Source organism: Drosophila melanogaster, chromosome 2L (genome assembly GCF_000001215.4).
Source record: "Drosophila melanogaster chromosome 2L".
In the NCBI taxonomy this organism is placed as follows: domain Eukaryota; kingdom Metazoa; phylum Arthropoda; class Insecta; order Diptera; family Drosophilidae; genus Drosophila; species Drosophila melanogaster.
This window is the reverse complement of record NT_033779.5, coordinates 22355792-22369975: the sequence shown is the minus strand read 5'-3', so window position 1 is coordinate 22369975 and position 14184 is coordinate 22355792. Positions and strand designations below refer to the sequence as shown.

At 37.1% G+C, this 14184-nt stretch overlaps 1 protein-coding gene across 5 annotated transcripts in view, besides 8 other annotated features; it reads right to left on the bottom strand.

Annotated features, from left to right (window-relative positions):
* Positions 1-600: part of a mobile genetic element that runs on past the window's edge.
* Positions 601-1179: 579 nt separating this feature from the next.
* Positions 1180-14184, bottom strand: part of Marf1 (Meiosis regulator and mRNA stability factor 1) — a 60042-nt gene continuing 47037 nt past the window's right edge. For 4 of the 5 annotated variants that reach the window (NM_165414.2, NM_165415.2, NM_165413.2 and 1 more), the window contains 6 exons: positions 5682-6546; positions 4652-4783; positions 2803-4599; positions 2479-2740; positions 1800-2410; positions 1200-1730 (listed from right to left, as the gene is read on the bottom strand). In NM_165414.2, coding sequence (NP_724393.2) covers positions 1533-1730; positions 1800-2410; positions 2479-2740; positions 2803-4599; positions 4652-4783; positions 5682-6546 — 3865 coding nt within the window. In that variant the 3' untranslated portion in view covers positions 1200-1532. Of the gene's footprint in view, positions 1731-1799; positions 2411-2478; positions 2741-2802; positions 4600-4651; positions 4784-5681; positions 6547-12928; positions 13074-14184 lie in introns of all 5 variants that reach the window. The other variant, NM_001259203.2, reaches the window with a different exon arrangement.
* Positions 6794-7512: a mobile genetic element.
* Positions 8625-9085: a mobile genetic element.
* Positions 9107-9322: a mobile genetic element.
* Positions 9342-9537: a mobile genetic element.
* Positions 9737-10120: a mobile genetic element.
* Positions 10121-12152: a mobile genetic element.
* Positions 13560-14093: a mobile genetic element.

Sequence of the window (14184 nt, the reverse complement as noted above, 5' to 3'; positions counted from 1 at the left end):
CTCAGCTATTGTGAATGCGAAATTTCATAATTTTTCTGGGATATCAATAGATATTGGGGAATAAAATGGGAAAAATTTTAAAAATTGTTCCAAAGTGTGGGGGTGACCTGTTTCGGTGCTTTAGGGCGTTAGAGTGGGAGTGGCATAGAAATTTACACGACTAATAAAATTATGGAAAAATATCAACACATTTTCCAAAAATGTGGGCGTGGCAGTTTTGGTCGGTTTTAAGGCGTTAGAGTGGGCGTTGCAAAAATTTTGTTTTGCATATCGATAGAAATTTACAATACTAATAAATATGTAAAAACATATCCACACGTTTTTCAAAAGTGTGGGCGTGGCAGTTTGGTGCGGTCTGTGGGCGTTAGAGGGGGCGTGGCAACATTGGTAAGTTTATTGACCCTGAGCGGTGAGTCTTTGTCTCTAGAATCTGTATGGTGAATCTTAACCTTCTAGTTTTTATAGTTCCTGAGATCTCGACGTTCATACGGACAGACGGACATGGCTAGATCGACTCGGCTATTGATCCTGATCAAGAATATATATACTTTATATAATCGAAAACGATTCCTTCTGCCTGTCACATACTTTTCAATAAATTAAACAAAATTTTTTCTTTCGTTTTTGAAAATTGTTTATGTCTGTATACAACTAGGATGCCGTCGATCGTGAGAAAGACTTATGTCGCCTAAGGAGTTTAATTTTAATGTCGTTTTGATTGAATGACTCCCACAGCTCTGGACTTGACATATTTTAGGTATATATATATATATATATATATATAAATTCTGGCTTTGGTGTCTAGCACTGGCATCGCTGGCATAAATTTAAATACTATGCATAAATTTATTAATAAGACAAATTAAAAATATAAATTTGTATTAATAAACGACTTATTAAAATATAGGATTAATAAAAAAGTTTATGGCAATAGGGAATGATAAACCACTAAAGGACCGATGCAAAAGCGATGAATTCCTAGGAAATGCTAATGTTAAAATAACCACTAGTTGTCATATAAATTAACCAGTGGAATTTCTTTTATTGCTTACTGCCTTTAATATTTTCTGAATATTACAAAAAAACGTTGTTGTTAAACAACGCACCCAACCAGAGCAGCGATACAATGAAATATAAATATATAATGAAATATAAATCCTTTAAAAGGATACACACTTTAAAGCAAGCAAAAGCAAAATATCAAATAATTATTTATTGGGACCTTAAAGAGATATATTCGACACATTTTGTGGATTTGTAAGAACTTTTGGCACTGAGTACGGCCGATCCAGTTGCTATCCCTGATTTTCTTTACAATCAATACTTCGACATTATAAAACATTTATATAATAAAATTTACTTACAATAAAGTTAAAAAATTTTTCTTAACACAAAATAATTACAATTATTGGAAAATTGTTTCTTATTTGCATTCTTAGGAAGTCATTTAAGTGAATTTATAAATGAGCACATTAAATAATTATTATTGTTATTACATTAAGTTATTTTGACAATGGAAGTATGAGTTGTGATCAAGCTATTTTACGATCGTGATTATCAAAACTAAACAACTGTCGCTTCAAATTTTCATTTTTCGAAATGGTGTAAGGCGAAAGTATATTGGAAAACGTTTTAGTTGTTCTGGCCTTAGGAAGTCGAATGTTAAGTATGTCATGCCTGAGCTGTTCCGATCCTTTGCTCCAAATGGGATCAATCCAAAAGGGTAATTTCTAATTGAAAAAACAACATAATAAATAATATATTTAAAAAATATATTTTGGATTTTTTGTAGCTTTTACCTCTTTGTCTTGACCATTATACTTTAGTGGCTCGTAAATGGATCCTATTGGTGGTGCGATGTAATTTCCAATGGTGTAAGTACCGTCAGTTCCATTATCTGATTTACGAAAATTTGATGAATTAGGGCGATTAAAGTTTTGTTGACGTCTACGCCAAAGTTCGGATGGTTCATTTGATGTATCAACTGCGATACCTGTCCCTAAAGATATATTTGTTAAATCTCCTGCGCCTAGACTGGCATTTAGCTCGCCAGACGAATTAAATGAACTGTTGAACAAGTGAAGAGATTTCATAGAGTTTTCCTTGTTGCTGTAACTATTGGAAAAACTTCCACTTTCCAGAGATGATCCGAAACTATTAGGCAATGATAAGTTGGTTCTTGGCGGTAAACAATTCGCTGGCACATTAAATATGTCGGTATCAGCATGATATGTTTGGAATGTTGAACAATTATTGATTGTTGCGCTTCGTTTCAGGGGGGGCTGACTGATTGGAAGTCCATTATGCTCGCCAATGTGACTATGGAAGCTCCGTTGTGCTCTATGTTTGGAATTTGTTAGCTTCTGGGATTCCAGGACGCACTGGTCTTTGCTTAAAGAACTTTGACGAACTAAGAAGGTGGCATATTTTGATCATTAATTTTATTATTCTTTAATAGGATATCTAGAGTTTACTTACGCTCACAGTTCATATTAATGGAAACCTCGCTTCTTTCTTGCGTTGGTCCGTTGTTAATACTGAATAGGTCTTTATGTGCTGCAACCACTGAATATAAATTTGGGAATCCGAATTCAAAAGTGGTGCTAAGGCCACAGTTTAAACCATTCTTGATCTCATAGAGATACATGCTTGGCCGCTGTTCAAGCATACGCACAATGGCAATTATAAACTTCATGAAACGGGTAAGACGAATACACTGTATGCCACCATCATCATATACCTGAAATAATTTGAACCTGTACATACGTTCTTAAAGTATTATAAATTTTAGTTCAGTTTTACCTCAATCGCTTGTCGCATGGCTAAAAGAGCTGACTCTGAAAGATGGTCTTTATACTTAGCATTGAAATCCCTAACCAATATGCTTTTTTCAATTGGTTTTACGAATTGTTGAGATTTAGTTAACTTAACTTCACCTCTAACGTTTGTCCAAACTGATGCAGAAGGGTCCCTTTCCATGACATACTTACACACCCTATAGCAAAGAAAACGAAATTCATGATCGTTGTTGTGACAGATGAGCCAAATGGCCTGTTCTTTTTTCTTTAGCTCGACGTAAGGCAACAGCTCAACTGCCGTAGCCATATCCATGACTCCCAAAGTTTTCGGCTGAATTTGGTAGCCATATTTCTTTTTGTGCAATACCAGCACCTGTTCTAGCTTCATACAATGCGATGAGTTTCCTGTGGCATTGCGAATTAGGTTTTCACATTGTTCAGCGAAAACTCTTCTAGCTACTTGTGGGGAGAGAACTATTTTCTTGTCCTCATCACTTGTCAACTTCATTTCCACCAAACCATTAATTGCATCTAGAAGATCGGCCAATTTAAGAAAGCCGTAATCACTGAGACGACATTGGTATGCAAAGTGGTAATGATAGGACCGTACAAACTTCTGAAATAGAATAGTGTACTGAAGAGCGTTTTGGAAGAGCTCAACCATTTCGCCGGCGAACACACACGTTTTCTCCAATTCACTGTTTGTCTGCTTTCGTTTTGGCATTGATATAAGAATATCTTTTCCGTTCTGTGCTGCGCCTAAAGTCACGATGTTGGAGCTTACCAAGCCGTCTAGAATGTCTATAAGGTCGCACACTCCATAATCAGTAATATCAAAAGTTTTATTTTGGGTCTGTGTAAAAACTAATGGCAACTGGGAAAGCAGGACTGAGTTGTTACCATTAGCGCGCAATACACGCAATAAGTCTGATGTAAACCTGCGTATTTGAATACGGTGGGATAGCGTAATTTGACGATTTTCGCCGTCTCCCATAATTTGGACAACGTTTGATAATGCCTCAAACAATTCGATTAACTTTGTATAGCCATAGTCTGCAACTCGACATTGCTTTCCAAAGTGATTGTGGTAGGCCGGAATAAAACGGTTGAATTTCATAGTTGATTTTGGTGACATCTTTAGCAGCTCTATAACCTCCCGGGAAATTTGGAAAAGCGGATCGGCAACTGAGTTTTTGAAATAGCTTCCACAATTTGTGCGATCACTTGCAGTCAGGCTACATGTATTAGAACTGGCATTAAAAGTTCCTGATTGCATTTCTTTGTTTATTTCTAACCATCCGAGAATTTTAATTCCAAAATTGTTTGCCCGAACTTGAATTCCCTGAACACAGCAGATCAAATGCTCCAAGTTAACGCCATTTTCGTTCGCCATTATTGACACATTAAGCTCTTCTTTAACGCAGTGAAGAAGGGTAGCCACCGGAATATCCCCCGTGTGTACCTTGAGAAGTGGATAAATTAGTTTCTGAATTTCCGAAATGCTCATGAAGACGTTTGGTAGTGGCTCGATTTCCTGCTCGGCCCATCCCTTGTGCTGCTCCTTTTTAAAATGAATACTACAGTAAGGAACACTATGTTGGAGTCCTTCCATTAAGGGGGATATATCGAGGGTGTTTACTAATTCCGGATTTAAGCTGATAAACTTTTCTTCATTGTTATCCGAGTTAATGGTACATATGTCTTGCATTTTGTACAAATCTAAAACACTGATAGAGGTTTTGAAGCGGGACTGAAATAGTTCTCTAAACTTATACATGGGGAGGGTGTTGAATGGGACATCCTAAAAAGTGAGCAATATTAAATAATTGGCTAAGAAAAATCGTAATTATTACCTTTAGAAGTCCTGCGACCTGGCAGCGGAGTGTGTTGACCTCGGTGAGGGAGGAATCTCGAGTATAACTGACCAGCATGCGTTTGTGTCCAATCTTCTTGCGGTGCAAATTGGAGACGACCTGCTTTGCGAACTGACGAAAAAATATGATCAGTCGAAAAGTGCTTAATGGGAATATAATAGGGAATATAATAATATAATAATATAATATAATATAATAATATAATAATATAATAATATAATAATATAATAATATAATAATATAATAATATAATAATATAATAATATAATAATATAATAATATAATAATATAATAATATAATAATATAATAATATAATAATATAATAATATAATAATATAATAATATAATAATATAATAATATAATAATATAATAATATAATAATATAATAATATAATAATATAATAATATAATAATATAATAATATAATAATATAATAATATAATAATATAATAATATAATAATATAATAGTATAATAATATTGTATTATTATATTATTTAATAATAATCTTTTTTTAAACTAAAACTATTTTAAGTGTACCTAAGGTGTGTTCCTAACACAAGAGAAAACAGAAAGAAAATCGGACTGTTTGAAATTTGTAGAAAAAAATACGTATCCCACACCATTAAACAATATTAATAAACTTTAATAATAAAAAGAGAACTAAATACTTCAGAAAATAAAGTTTTTGTTTTTGTCCGTAAAAATATAGAAACTCTAAAATAATAAGAGGTAAACAAGTTTAAATTTTATGGACTGTCTGGATAGCGTTTTAGTTACCTGATTTTAGGTACATAAAGATCGAAATGAAAGTTATCCTGTTGTTTTTTAAGATGGTACCCGTTATTTAAAAAAGCAAACAGAACAGAAAAAAGTCAAGAGTTCCTCTATAAGAAACTGACACTTACGATTCGAATATTTTTATATTTTTACCACCAATACTATTCTACTTGATTATTTGCCGGTATTACTTTAAAATATTTAATTCGAATTAGGATTGCCCCTTACATAAAGATCTGGAACAGTGACTTTGGCATAGGAGCTTCCCTCGAAGACAAGTGACACAACTGGCGTAATGGGCTTAAGCTGATTAAGTAGAAAGCTGCGTATATGTGATTCGTCCAGCGAGTAGTCCAAGTTGGTGATCTGCAAAGTAACAGCATCGCTCATCTCCGTAATCTTAGCAAAAGTATGACCTTCTTTATCTCCACCGTCTTCTCCGGTTGACCTTTGGATGGTCACCGCGGTTGTCGTAGGCCTGGAGCAAGGCAACAATACATTGGGAGGAATCATTTTCATTTTGATGTTGTGAGAGGTGATGCCGGCCATGGGGCAAGTGGTGCTTTCAACGAATGAATTGTCCACGATTGGAGCTACCGATGCCAATGTTGTATGTTGCTGCGCACAGTGGCTTGCGGTCTGATAAAGCGGAACAATCGTTTGATAAGACGCTGCACCTTGTTGGTCTTGGATGTGCGCATGGCTGCTGATCAGCGGAGTACTGGCTATAGGGAAACCAGTTGTTGAAGCAGAGTAGGAACGATTGTTATAGTACGGAATATATCGGTTGCGGCTGTTAATAGTGAAGTTTGCCGGGGTACGAACATATTGGTACAGATTAAGGTGGCTGGGAAAAGATAAGGGTTCAGAAGCATTTTGCACTTGACCGTCGCCGACATATAGGCTGTGGACCTGTGACCCAGTTTTATTAAGGCGTAGTCTTTCTGCGGTTCCTGCTTCCAAAGAGTTGTTAAAGTTCGAGTATAGTGCGGTGGTCGGCGATAATGTCGATAGCTGTTGATAAGGCACGGGATCGGAATGTTCCATTACATATATGTTTTCGACTTTTCCGTTTCTATCAAACGGCCAGCATCTATTAGGTAAAAACAAAAGAAATAAATATATATAAATCTTAATATGAAATATATGGTTTTAATGGCTTAATTAACCAAGTAGAACTAAAAATCGTTCTAACATCCAAAGATGTTTATAATGAAGGCGCGAGACACTAAAATATCAAAAATTAACATTTCCCAAATACCTTATTGCTCAGAATATGCTTGCCAGTTTGCAACAAAACGTCTCTAAATGGTTGGCTATTCCTATGATTTTTGATAATGTCCGCCGTCTTCTGAATTCCCAGAATACCTAAAAAATATTTTTAGGCTATCCAATCAGTCTTAAATAGACTGTCCGATTGGGAGCAATAGCTAGTTCCAGGTGATTTTAATATATCTGGCACTGCGTGGTCACCAAAAGAAAAAGCACCACCTAAGAAGGTGACAATTGACTAAGGAAAAGTTAAATCAGAAAAGTCAACCAAACGACTTCATTGTTTTCGCAAGATAAACTTTCTGAGGCTACCAAACGAATTCATTATTTTCGCTTAGTAAACTTTCTGACGCTAAAAATTTTATATCTGGCTTTAATTGGTCCTAAAAATGGGACAACATAATGGTGGATGCTATAAATATTTTGTAAACCGCAATTAACTTATTTTTTAACTCTTGTGCTCCAAAGTACAATTGGTCTAACTCTAATAAATCGTCATGGCTTTATAAAATATGTACACACCCATGAAATATAAAGTCCAGATTTTATACAAAATTTAAAAATACCGATTCTCAGTTTTTCTTTCCCAATATTTACGTGCTCGGTTAGGTTATAGCGAAATTTTTATTGACCCGAAACAGTTTTATAATTTCGTAATACTAAGCGCATAACAAAATTTAACGGTGACATCGGATCAGGCAATAGACGATCTATTTGCGCAGTTTTTTCAAAGAACATATTCTATAAATATTATCAAAATGGAATCTAATATTTTGTCGCACTCTAACGTCTATTCGCCAGGTCCCGAAAATTAACACTCCAATCTTTAAAAATAAGTGCTGTAAAGTCAAAGCAAACATAAAGCATTTGCCATCGGTGAGCTTCTTTCTTTAGTGCCTACTAAAATTGATATCATTTCAACCACAAGGCCTAAATGCATCCATTTTGAAATCAATGCTCATTCTTCAGGTGTTTTTACTAATATGTTGCTTATTTTGTGCGTCCTCATCCGCTCAGAGAGCGCACGTGTTATTGTGTGAGCTCCGGTAATAAAATTAAAGAAAGTGGATGAACTGAGAAAACTCCAAGTAATATTTGTAATACTAAAGTTTTCCAAAAAGTGCGAAAGTACCGTAATCAATATAAAACAAAAAATATTCTTAACTAGTGTTATGATTCAGAAAAGTGAATATATAAATTAAATTAATAAGTGAACACGTAATAAGATCGTAAAAATGAGCAGCGATCCAAAGAATTAGCGCTGAAGCTACGTAACTCGAAGAAACGGCTGTTACTCTTACACGGTATTTAAACATAGACAACAAATCAACAAAAGAGTAACCCAGCTCTACAGACTGTCGACAGCAAGAGGGCGAGCTCTTGTTCACCAACTACGCTCACCAAAACTCCTACATTATTGAGCTACCAAAGCCGAGCCCCACCATCGCCGGCTTCAACGGGAGACGCTCTGCTGGCGCAGCAAAAACACCACCAATATCCAAACCAACTGCCAACCGCAGTAGCACACAATACAATTGCAGCAAAACCCGTCAGCTATGATAAGCAACAACCGATCCTGGCCATACAGACCGGTTTGGTTCTGTGGTGTAGGCCAAAGTTCAACCATATTATAACAAAAGCAAGGAACAGGCTATGAGCTCCCATGACAACCGATTTTCCATCTTAGCAGAGGCGGAAAACAACCAGCACAGCGGGGCAAGGGATCCAAAAAAAAAGCCAAATCCCCTACCTATTTATATATGCTTTACTTTCTTTAACCGACCTGGTCAACAAAATTGTTCTGCTGGCCAGTGGCGAAAATTTGCCTGTTGTTCCGCTTATTAAAGGAAACTGATACGAAACCAAAGTTCAAACGAAGTCCAAAGAACGCTTTCGCACCAAAGACACTAGAATAGCACGATGCGTAACGCCATACGATTTTTTTGCACACGGTTTTTTTGGGGTTGCTCTAGAGGTAGCTCCAGCCTCTCACGAATTTTTGTTCAAGAGCGAGAGAGCGAACCGCTCTTTTCTACGCATACAGTGACAGCCGACAACAGCATATGGTGCACATTGTATATGTGTGCATTGTAAATTTGACAAAATATACCCTTCACTTTAAAAGTTCTTGGACTTTAAATCTATATTATTTTTGATATTTGGCACCATGTAATAAGTTATTTTTTTTGCATTGCCTTAACGTTATTATTTAAATATAGATTAGAAATAGTAATAGCCGAATCTATGTACATAATATCAATGAATAAATTTTGAAAAATGACTATATTAGAATATTTATCATTCGAGTATTCAGCTTGCGACGTATGAAAAATTAATAAGACAATGATTGTTGAGTGCTTCTTCGTGCCTCTAGATGTGACTTTTGCAACAAACGGTTTTCATATTTTTATTTTATATTATTTTTATTATTATTTATTTTATTTTATAAATTTTTATTTTCTACAACGTATTAATTTTATGAAATATTTTTTATTATTAGAATTCTTACGCTCTCAGCGAAAGCGAGCGGACAGAGATCAATTTTGGCCGTCGCCAATGTATGGCCGTTACGCAACTTTGTTATTATAGTGACTTTGTTCGAAATACCCGGAGGAAATAAAAAATAATTTCTACACCTATCAACTAAAAATCAGCAAGGGACTGCAAGTTGTACTAAAAGGTATTGAACCTACCGTGGATGAAACACACAAACGCAACGGACCTGTAGAAGTAGGGACACACCAAGACATACTGCACACTTCGATAAGTCTGCGTAGTCTGTGGAGACTTTCACATACATACGGCAAACTACAGAAGAGGCTGTACCGGTCAATAAGAAGCTGAAGAAGAGCGTGCAACGAGCAGCAGCTACGCGTCAACAAAATAAGGAAAATGCGTATTATAACTCAAAAACAACAAGAAACGCATTTTTTCGCCAAAGCCGACGATCATAAATATCACTAAGGGCACTAAGGGCAGACATTCCTATTCCGAAGCTTTGCAGCATAACCCAGGGCAGCCACAAAGCAATTTGGAAACTACAATATAATGTTTACCATGCAACAAAGTGTGATGGAACTTATGCAAGCGACTATGCAAGCCCTTGTTCAGCACTAGAATATGTGGATTTAGTTTCTTGTAGCACAACAGCTCAAATAATAAATGTCTAACCTACGTATATCCATGTGGAATGCTAACGGTATTTTCCTAAATTTAAACCACATTGATATAAGATATAAGATATAATATTCACATAACGGGTTATACCTTCTGCCGGACAGATCACCCGGATGGCAAAGCCCTCCGATGGATGGATTTCTATAACACACTGGGGGATCGCTTTATAGCTGCAGGAGACTACATCGCCAAACACATGCACTGGGGATCACGTCTCGTGACTTCTATGTGATAGAATGGTGCGCTAAGTGCGCTGGTTTTAATGGCCGTACAAAGGGTAAAAATCTAAATTACTGTTGTGATCCTTGCCGTGTGGTTGCGAACGAGATGAAATCGTTTATGCGCCAAACTAAAGGTGGCTTGAAAGAACTGATCAACAGTTTTGGCGTAGCTAGGGATAGTTTTCGTCGAGCCGATGATCTTCTTTCCGCGCTTAATTCACAGTTTAATGGCCTTAAGCTATTAGATGAATCTCCAAAGCGCAAAAAAGGCGCTGGTGGTAGGCTGCCTAAGGCCCCGCAACCACGGGCAAATGATCAACAATACTCCACAACTGATAAGATGTCAATCGCAGCAAATCCGCATATGTTGCTAAGATAGGCAGCTAAAAAAGATTCGGAGCAATCCGATCAATCCGCTGTGGAGGGACCCCACCCTGTGATTGCTAAAGATTCCGAATTTTCTGCACTGGTTTCTCAACCAGTGGTTCCACCTGTCTCGATTAGTTTCCCCGACCAAACAACGTCTGATATATTGTCTTATATACAAGACAAAACAAAAGCCGATAATATGCAAGTGGAAAAATTTAACTTTTCTTTCTTTCTTTCTAGGGACATATCATCTTTCAAGGTAACTGTGCCAAACGAGCTTTTTTCGACCATATGTTCGGGTGATTTTTGGCCGGATAGTATGGTGGTAAAAGAGTTCGAAGCTAAGATCAAAAATAGGAATAAGGGGCCCGTGGGAATTAATCTTCCCTCACGTGGCCAGACCACTGCACCATCCGCCTCTTCATCGTCTTCCTCTTCAAACTACTTATTTAACTCCGAAGTCTTCCCAGGTATGTACACTATATATAGGTATGACCGTCCCTCCAGACGGGGAGGTGGAGTCTTAATTTCGGTTAGATCTACCCTCGCATCGGAGGAGTTACTTTTTGACGATTACCGTAACTCGCAATTTTATAGCTGGCTTTAATTGGTCCGATCTTCACTCCTGCAACATAATGATGGATGCCATTAATATGTTTTATTCCGCAATTAAATCATTTTTTGTCTCTTGTGTTCCGATGTACTATCCGTCAATCTCCAAACCTCCTTGGTTTAATAAAGAGTAAAGTCCAGACTCTATAAATATTTAAACGCTCGGTTAAACTTTACCGGGCTTAATTCTCAGTGCTACAAGAATTATTTAAACCGTTGTAAGTTCCAGTTTGCACAGGATCCGAAACAGTTTTATAATTTTGTTAGCACTAAGCGAAAAACAAGTTCTTACCTTTCCTCGCTATTTTTTGAAAACACTACGGTTACATCGGATCAGGCAATAGCCCTTTTCAAACAACATATTCAACTTTACCTCTTATGCGGCATCTAAGTCGAATCTAATATTTTGACCCACTATAAACGAAAGCTCACTGCTTAACGAAAGATCACTGCTTAACGATCTTCAGCGTGTTAAGCCCGTCTATTCGCCAGGCCCCGATGGAACCCCTGACTGTGTGCTCAGATTCTGTGCGGAAGCCGTGTGCAAGCCTCTACTGAAACTGTTTACCTTATCTCTGGAAGCTTTACAGTTCCCTCATATATGGTCCTTTGTGATTCCTCTTCATAAAAAAGGTAGCAAACTACGGATCACCTCTGTTTGGAGTCCATAATACGTGGACTCGGACCGCATTGAATCGGTCCAAAAAAAAGTTCTTACTTTTTGCCTTGCGGCGAAAAAAAATTCCAAAATTGGGATGCAAACCGCATATTACCTCCTTATTCCAGTAGACTACTTTTAATTAATTTACCGTCCCTAGGAACTATGCTTGGAACAGTCTTTATTTGTAAGCTTATTCGTGGGGATGTTGAGAGGCCCGACTTGATTAGTTGGCTTAACTTCTCGGTTTCAAGTAGATTCATTAGAAACTATATACCCCTTATCTTAAATCATTGTAGATCCAACCATGAGTTCCATGACCCTTACAGAGTATTATATTCTGACTACAATAGACTTTATCCAATTCTCTGTAATCTTGACTCTCTTCCGTAATCAATTTAATAATTGATTGATTGAACAAATTGTAACGAACTGATTTTGTAGATCTCGTTGTGTGTTGTGTGCTCGTTCCACCAACGTGATCGCCCGGCTACCAGAAACAACTCTTTGCAGTTCTTGTTACGTTGATTTTTATCTCTTGTTATACTAGAAGTAAATTGTCCGTTGAGGGTGATAGTTGCTTCCCCAGGTTGCGTCCCCACGCTGCCACGCTTGATCATTGGCGAGAAGATGACCTGTTGGGCTCACTCCTCTGGTAACAGATGGTGGACTCTCAAGGCGAAAGGTGTTCTAGCCGTCCCTTGCTCTCTCCCGGCCGGTCCTGCCAGACTACTGTTGAGACAGCACCAACGCTCCTTGCGAAGGTCCGGGTTACGCCGCAGTCCTTGTCGCAAGACGCCTAGATAAAAACGAACGTTCCACCCTAGTCTTTCCTCAAGCTGGAGCGGACGTACTTGAAACGCTTTGCTTGACGGCCTCGTTTCCGCTGTCTTGCCTCTCTCGTGAACATGGGTGGTGCAGACTGCGCTGCTGGGGGCTAGCCACTAATTATTAATGTACACGAATTGAAGGAAGCTAACACCAGCATGTTCCAGGCAACCGCCTTGTTTACATTATGCAATCTCCAAAACAATCAACTGGGTTTCACAACAATCCCCCCATGTACATGGGGCTTTGCTAGAATTAAGGCCCCCTGTTCAAACACTGAGGGACACAACTAAGCCGTCTTGATGGACCTCAGCTACATGTCTTAATTTGGTGCTTGCCTCGAACGCCTCGACGTAGTGATCTTTCTCCTTGTTCATTTTCACGGCTCCCTTGCTGCTTACGCTGATTTACGTTGTTTATTAATATTCCAGTTCTTCCCGAGTGTTCCGCTTCCAGCGACCGACTTGTCTATTTAGGCCTCCTCTAACCATCATTTGTAGCGTGTAACGGTAGGAGAAGTGTTTTGAGTCAGTCTATGCAAGTCCAAATACTTTTCTTATAAAAATTAAGAAGTCAAATTACGTCTATTCTAATAACCAAAAAAAATTCTCCTTATTTCGAGTATTTTTAGGAAAATGTTTGAAAAACACTATTTAAAGTATAATTAAATAAGAAATGTTTTTGCATATTTTCTATTCTATCTATCGTTATTTAATAAATAAATAAATGAATAGCAAAGTTGTATGCAACTAAACGTGCGTTTAACGTAAGACTGGCAGTGTAAACCCCAATTTTCATTTTATTTAAAATATTTATAAGTGTAGTAAACGTAAGAATGTGTTATTGACTCTACTACTACTACTCTCTGTTATTCAATTAACCCTTGCTAAGAGTTTCATTAGGATCATTTAAAATGAATTTTGTTTAACTAAAATGATTTGATTGAAGAGATCATATATAATTACAAGATTGCAACTTTCATAAGTTAAAAAATATAATTTTATTTTACTGAATAAATACAACATTTTACTTTGAAGAACGCCGATCCTTTCATTTTAGGTCTTAAACTTAACTTATTGATCTAGTTTGATTGACCTTCAAGCCTCGACCTTTTTGAATATGGACTTTGGACTTAACAGTTATAATGAGCTTGGAGTTAGTTCTCTTGGATTCAAGTGCATTCGCCCTTGGATACAAGCGCTCTTAGGTCTTTACGATTTTATTTATTGAAATTCAAAACATATGTACATGTGTTTGAGCTTGTGAGTCTGGGCTCAGAACGTGGGAACATGCTGATTTGACAAAATTAGGCAACGGATGTTTGGTCTACTGGTGGGTGATTTGTTTGGGGTTTTCGGTTACATCCTCTAGACAATTTTGGGTTTATTCCATTTAGCCTTTCTTTGGGTTTATTCCGTTATGTGACAGTTCTTATTGTTCTTATCTACAATAGTAAGTAGGTGTGTGCAGGCATGTGCTTAAGTCTAAGGAACTTATATATGTACAGAGGTGGTCAAAAGTATTTACACAACGTGCTTTTTTTCAATTGTCAACTTTGATCGTTATTGCTCCTGCTTTTGTACTCACAAACGAA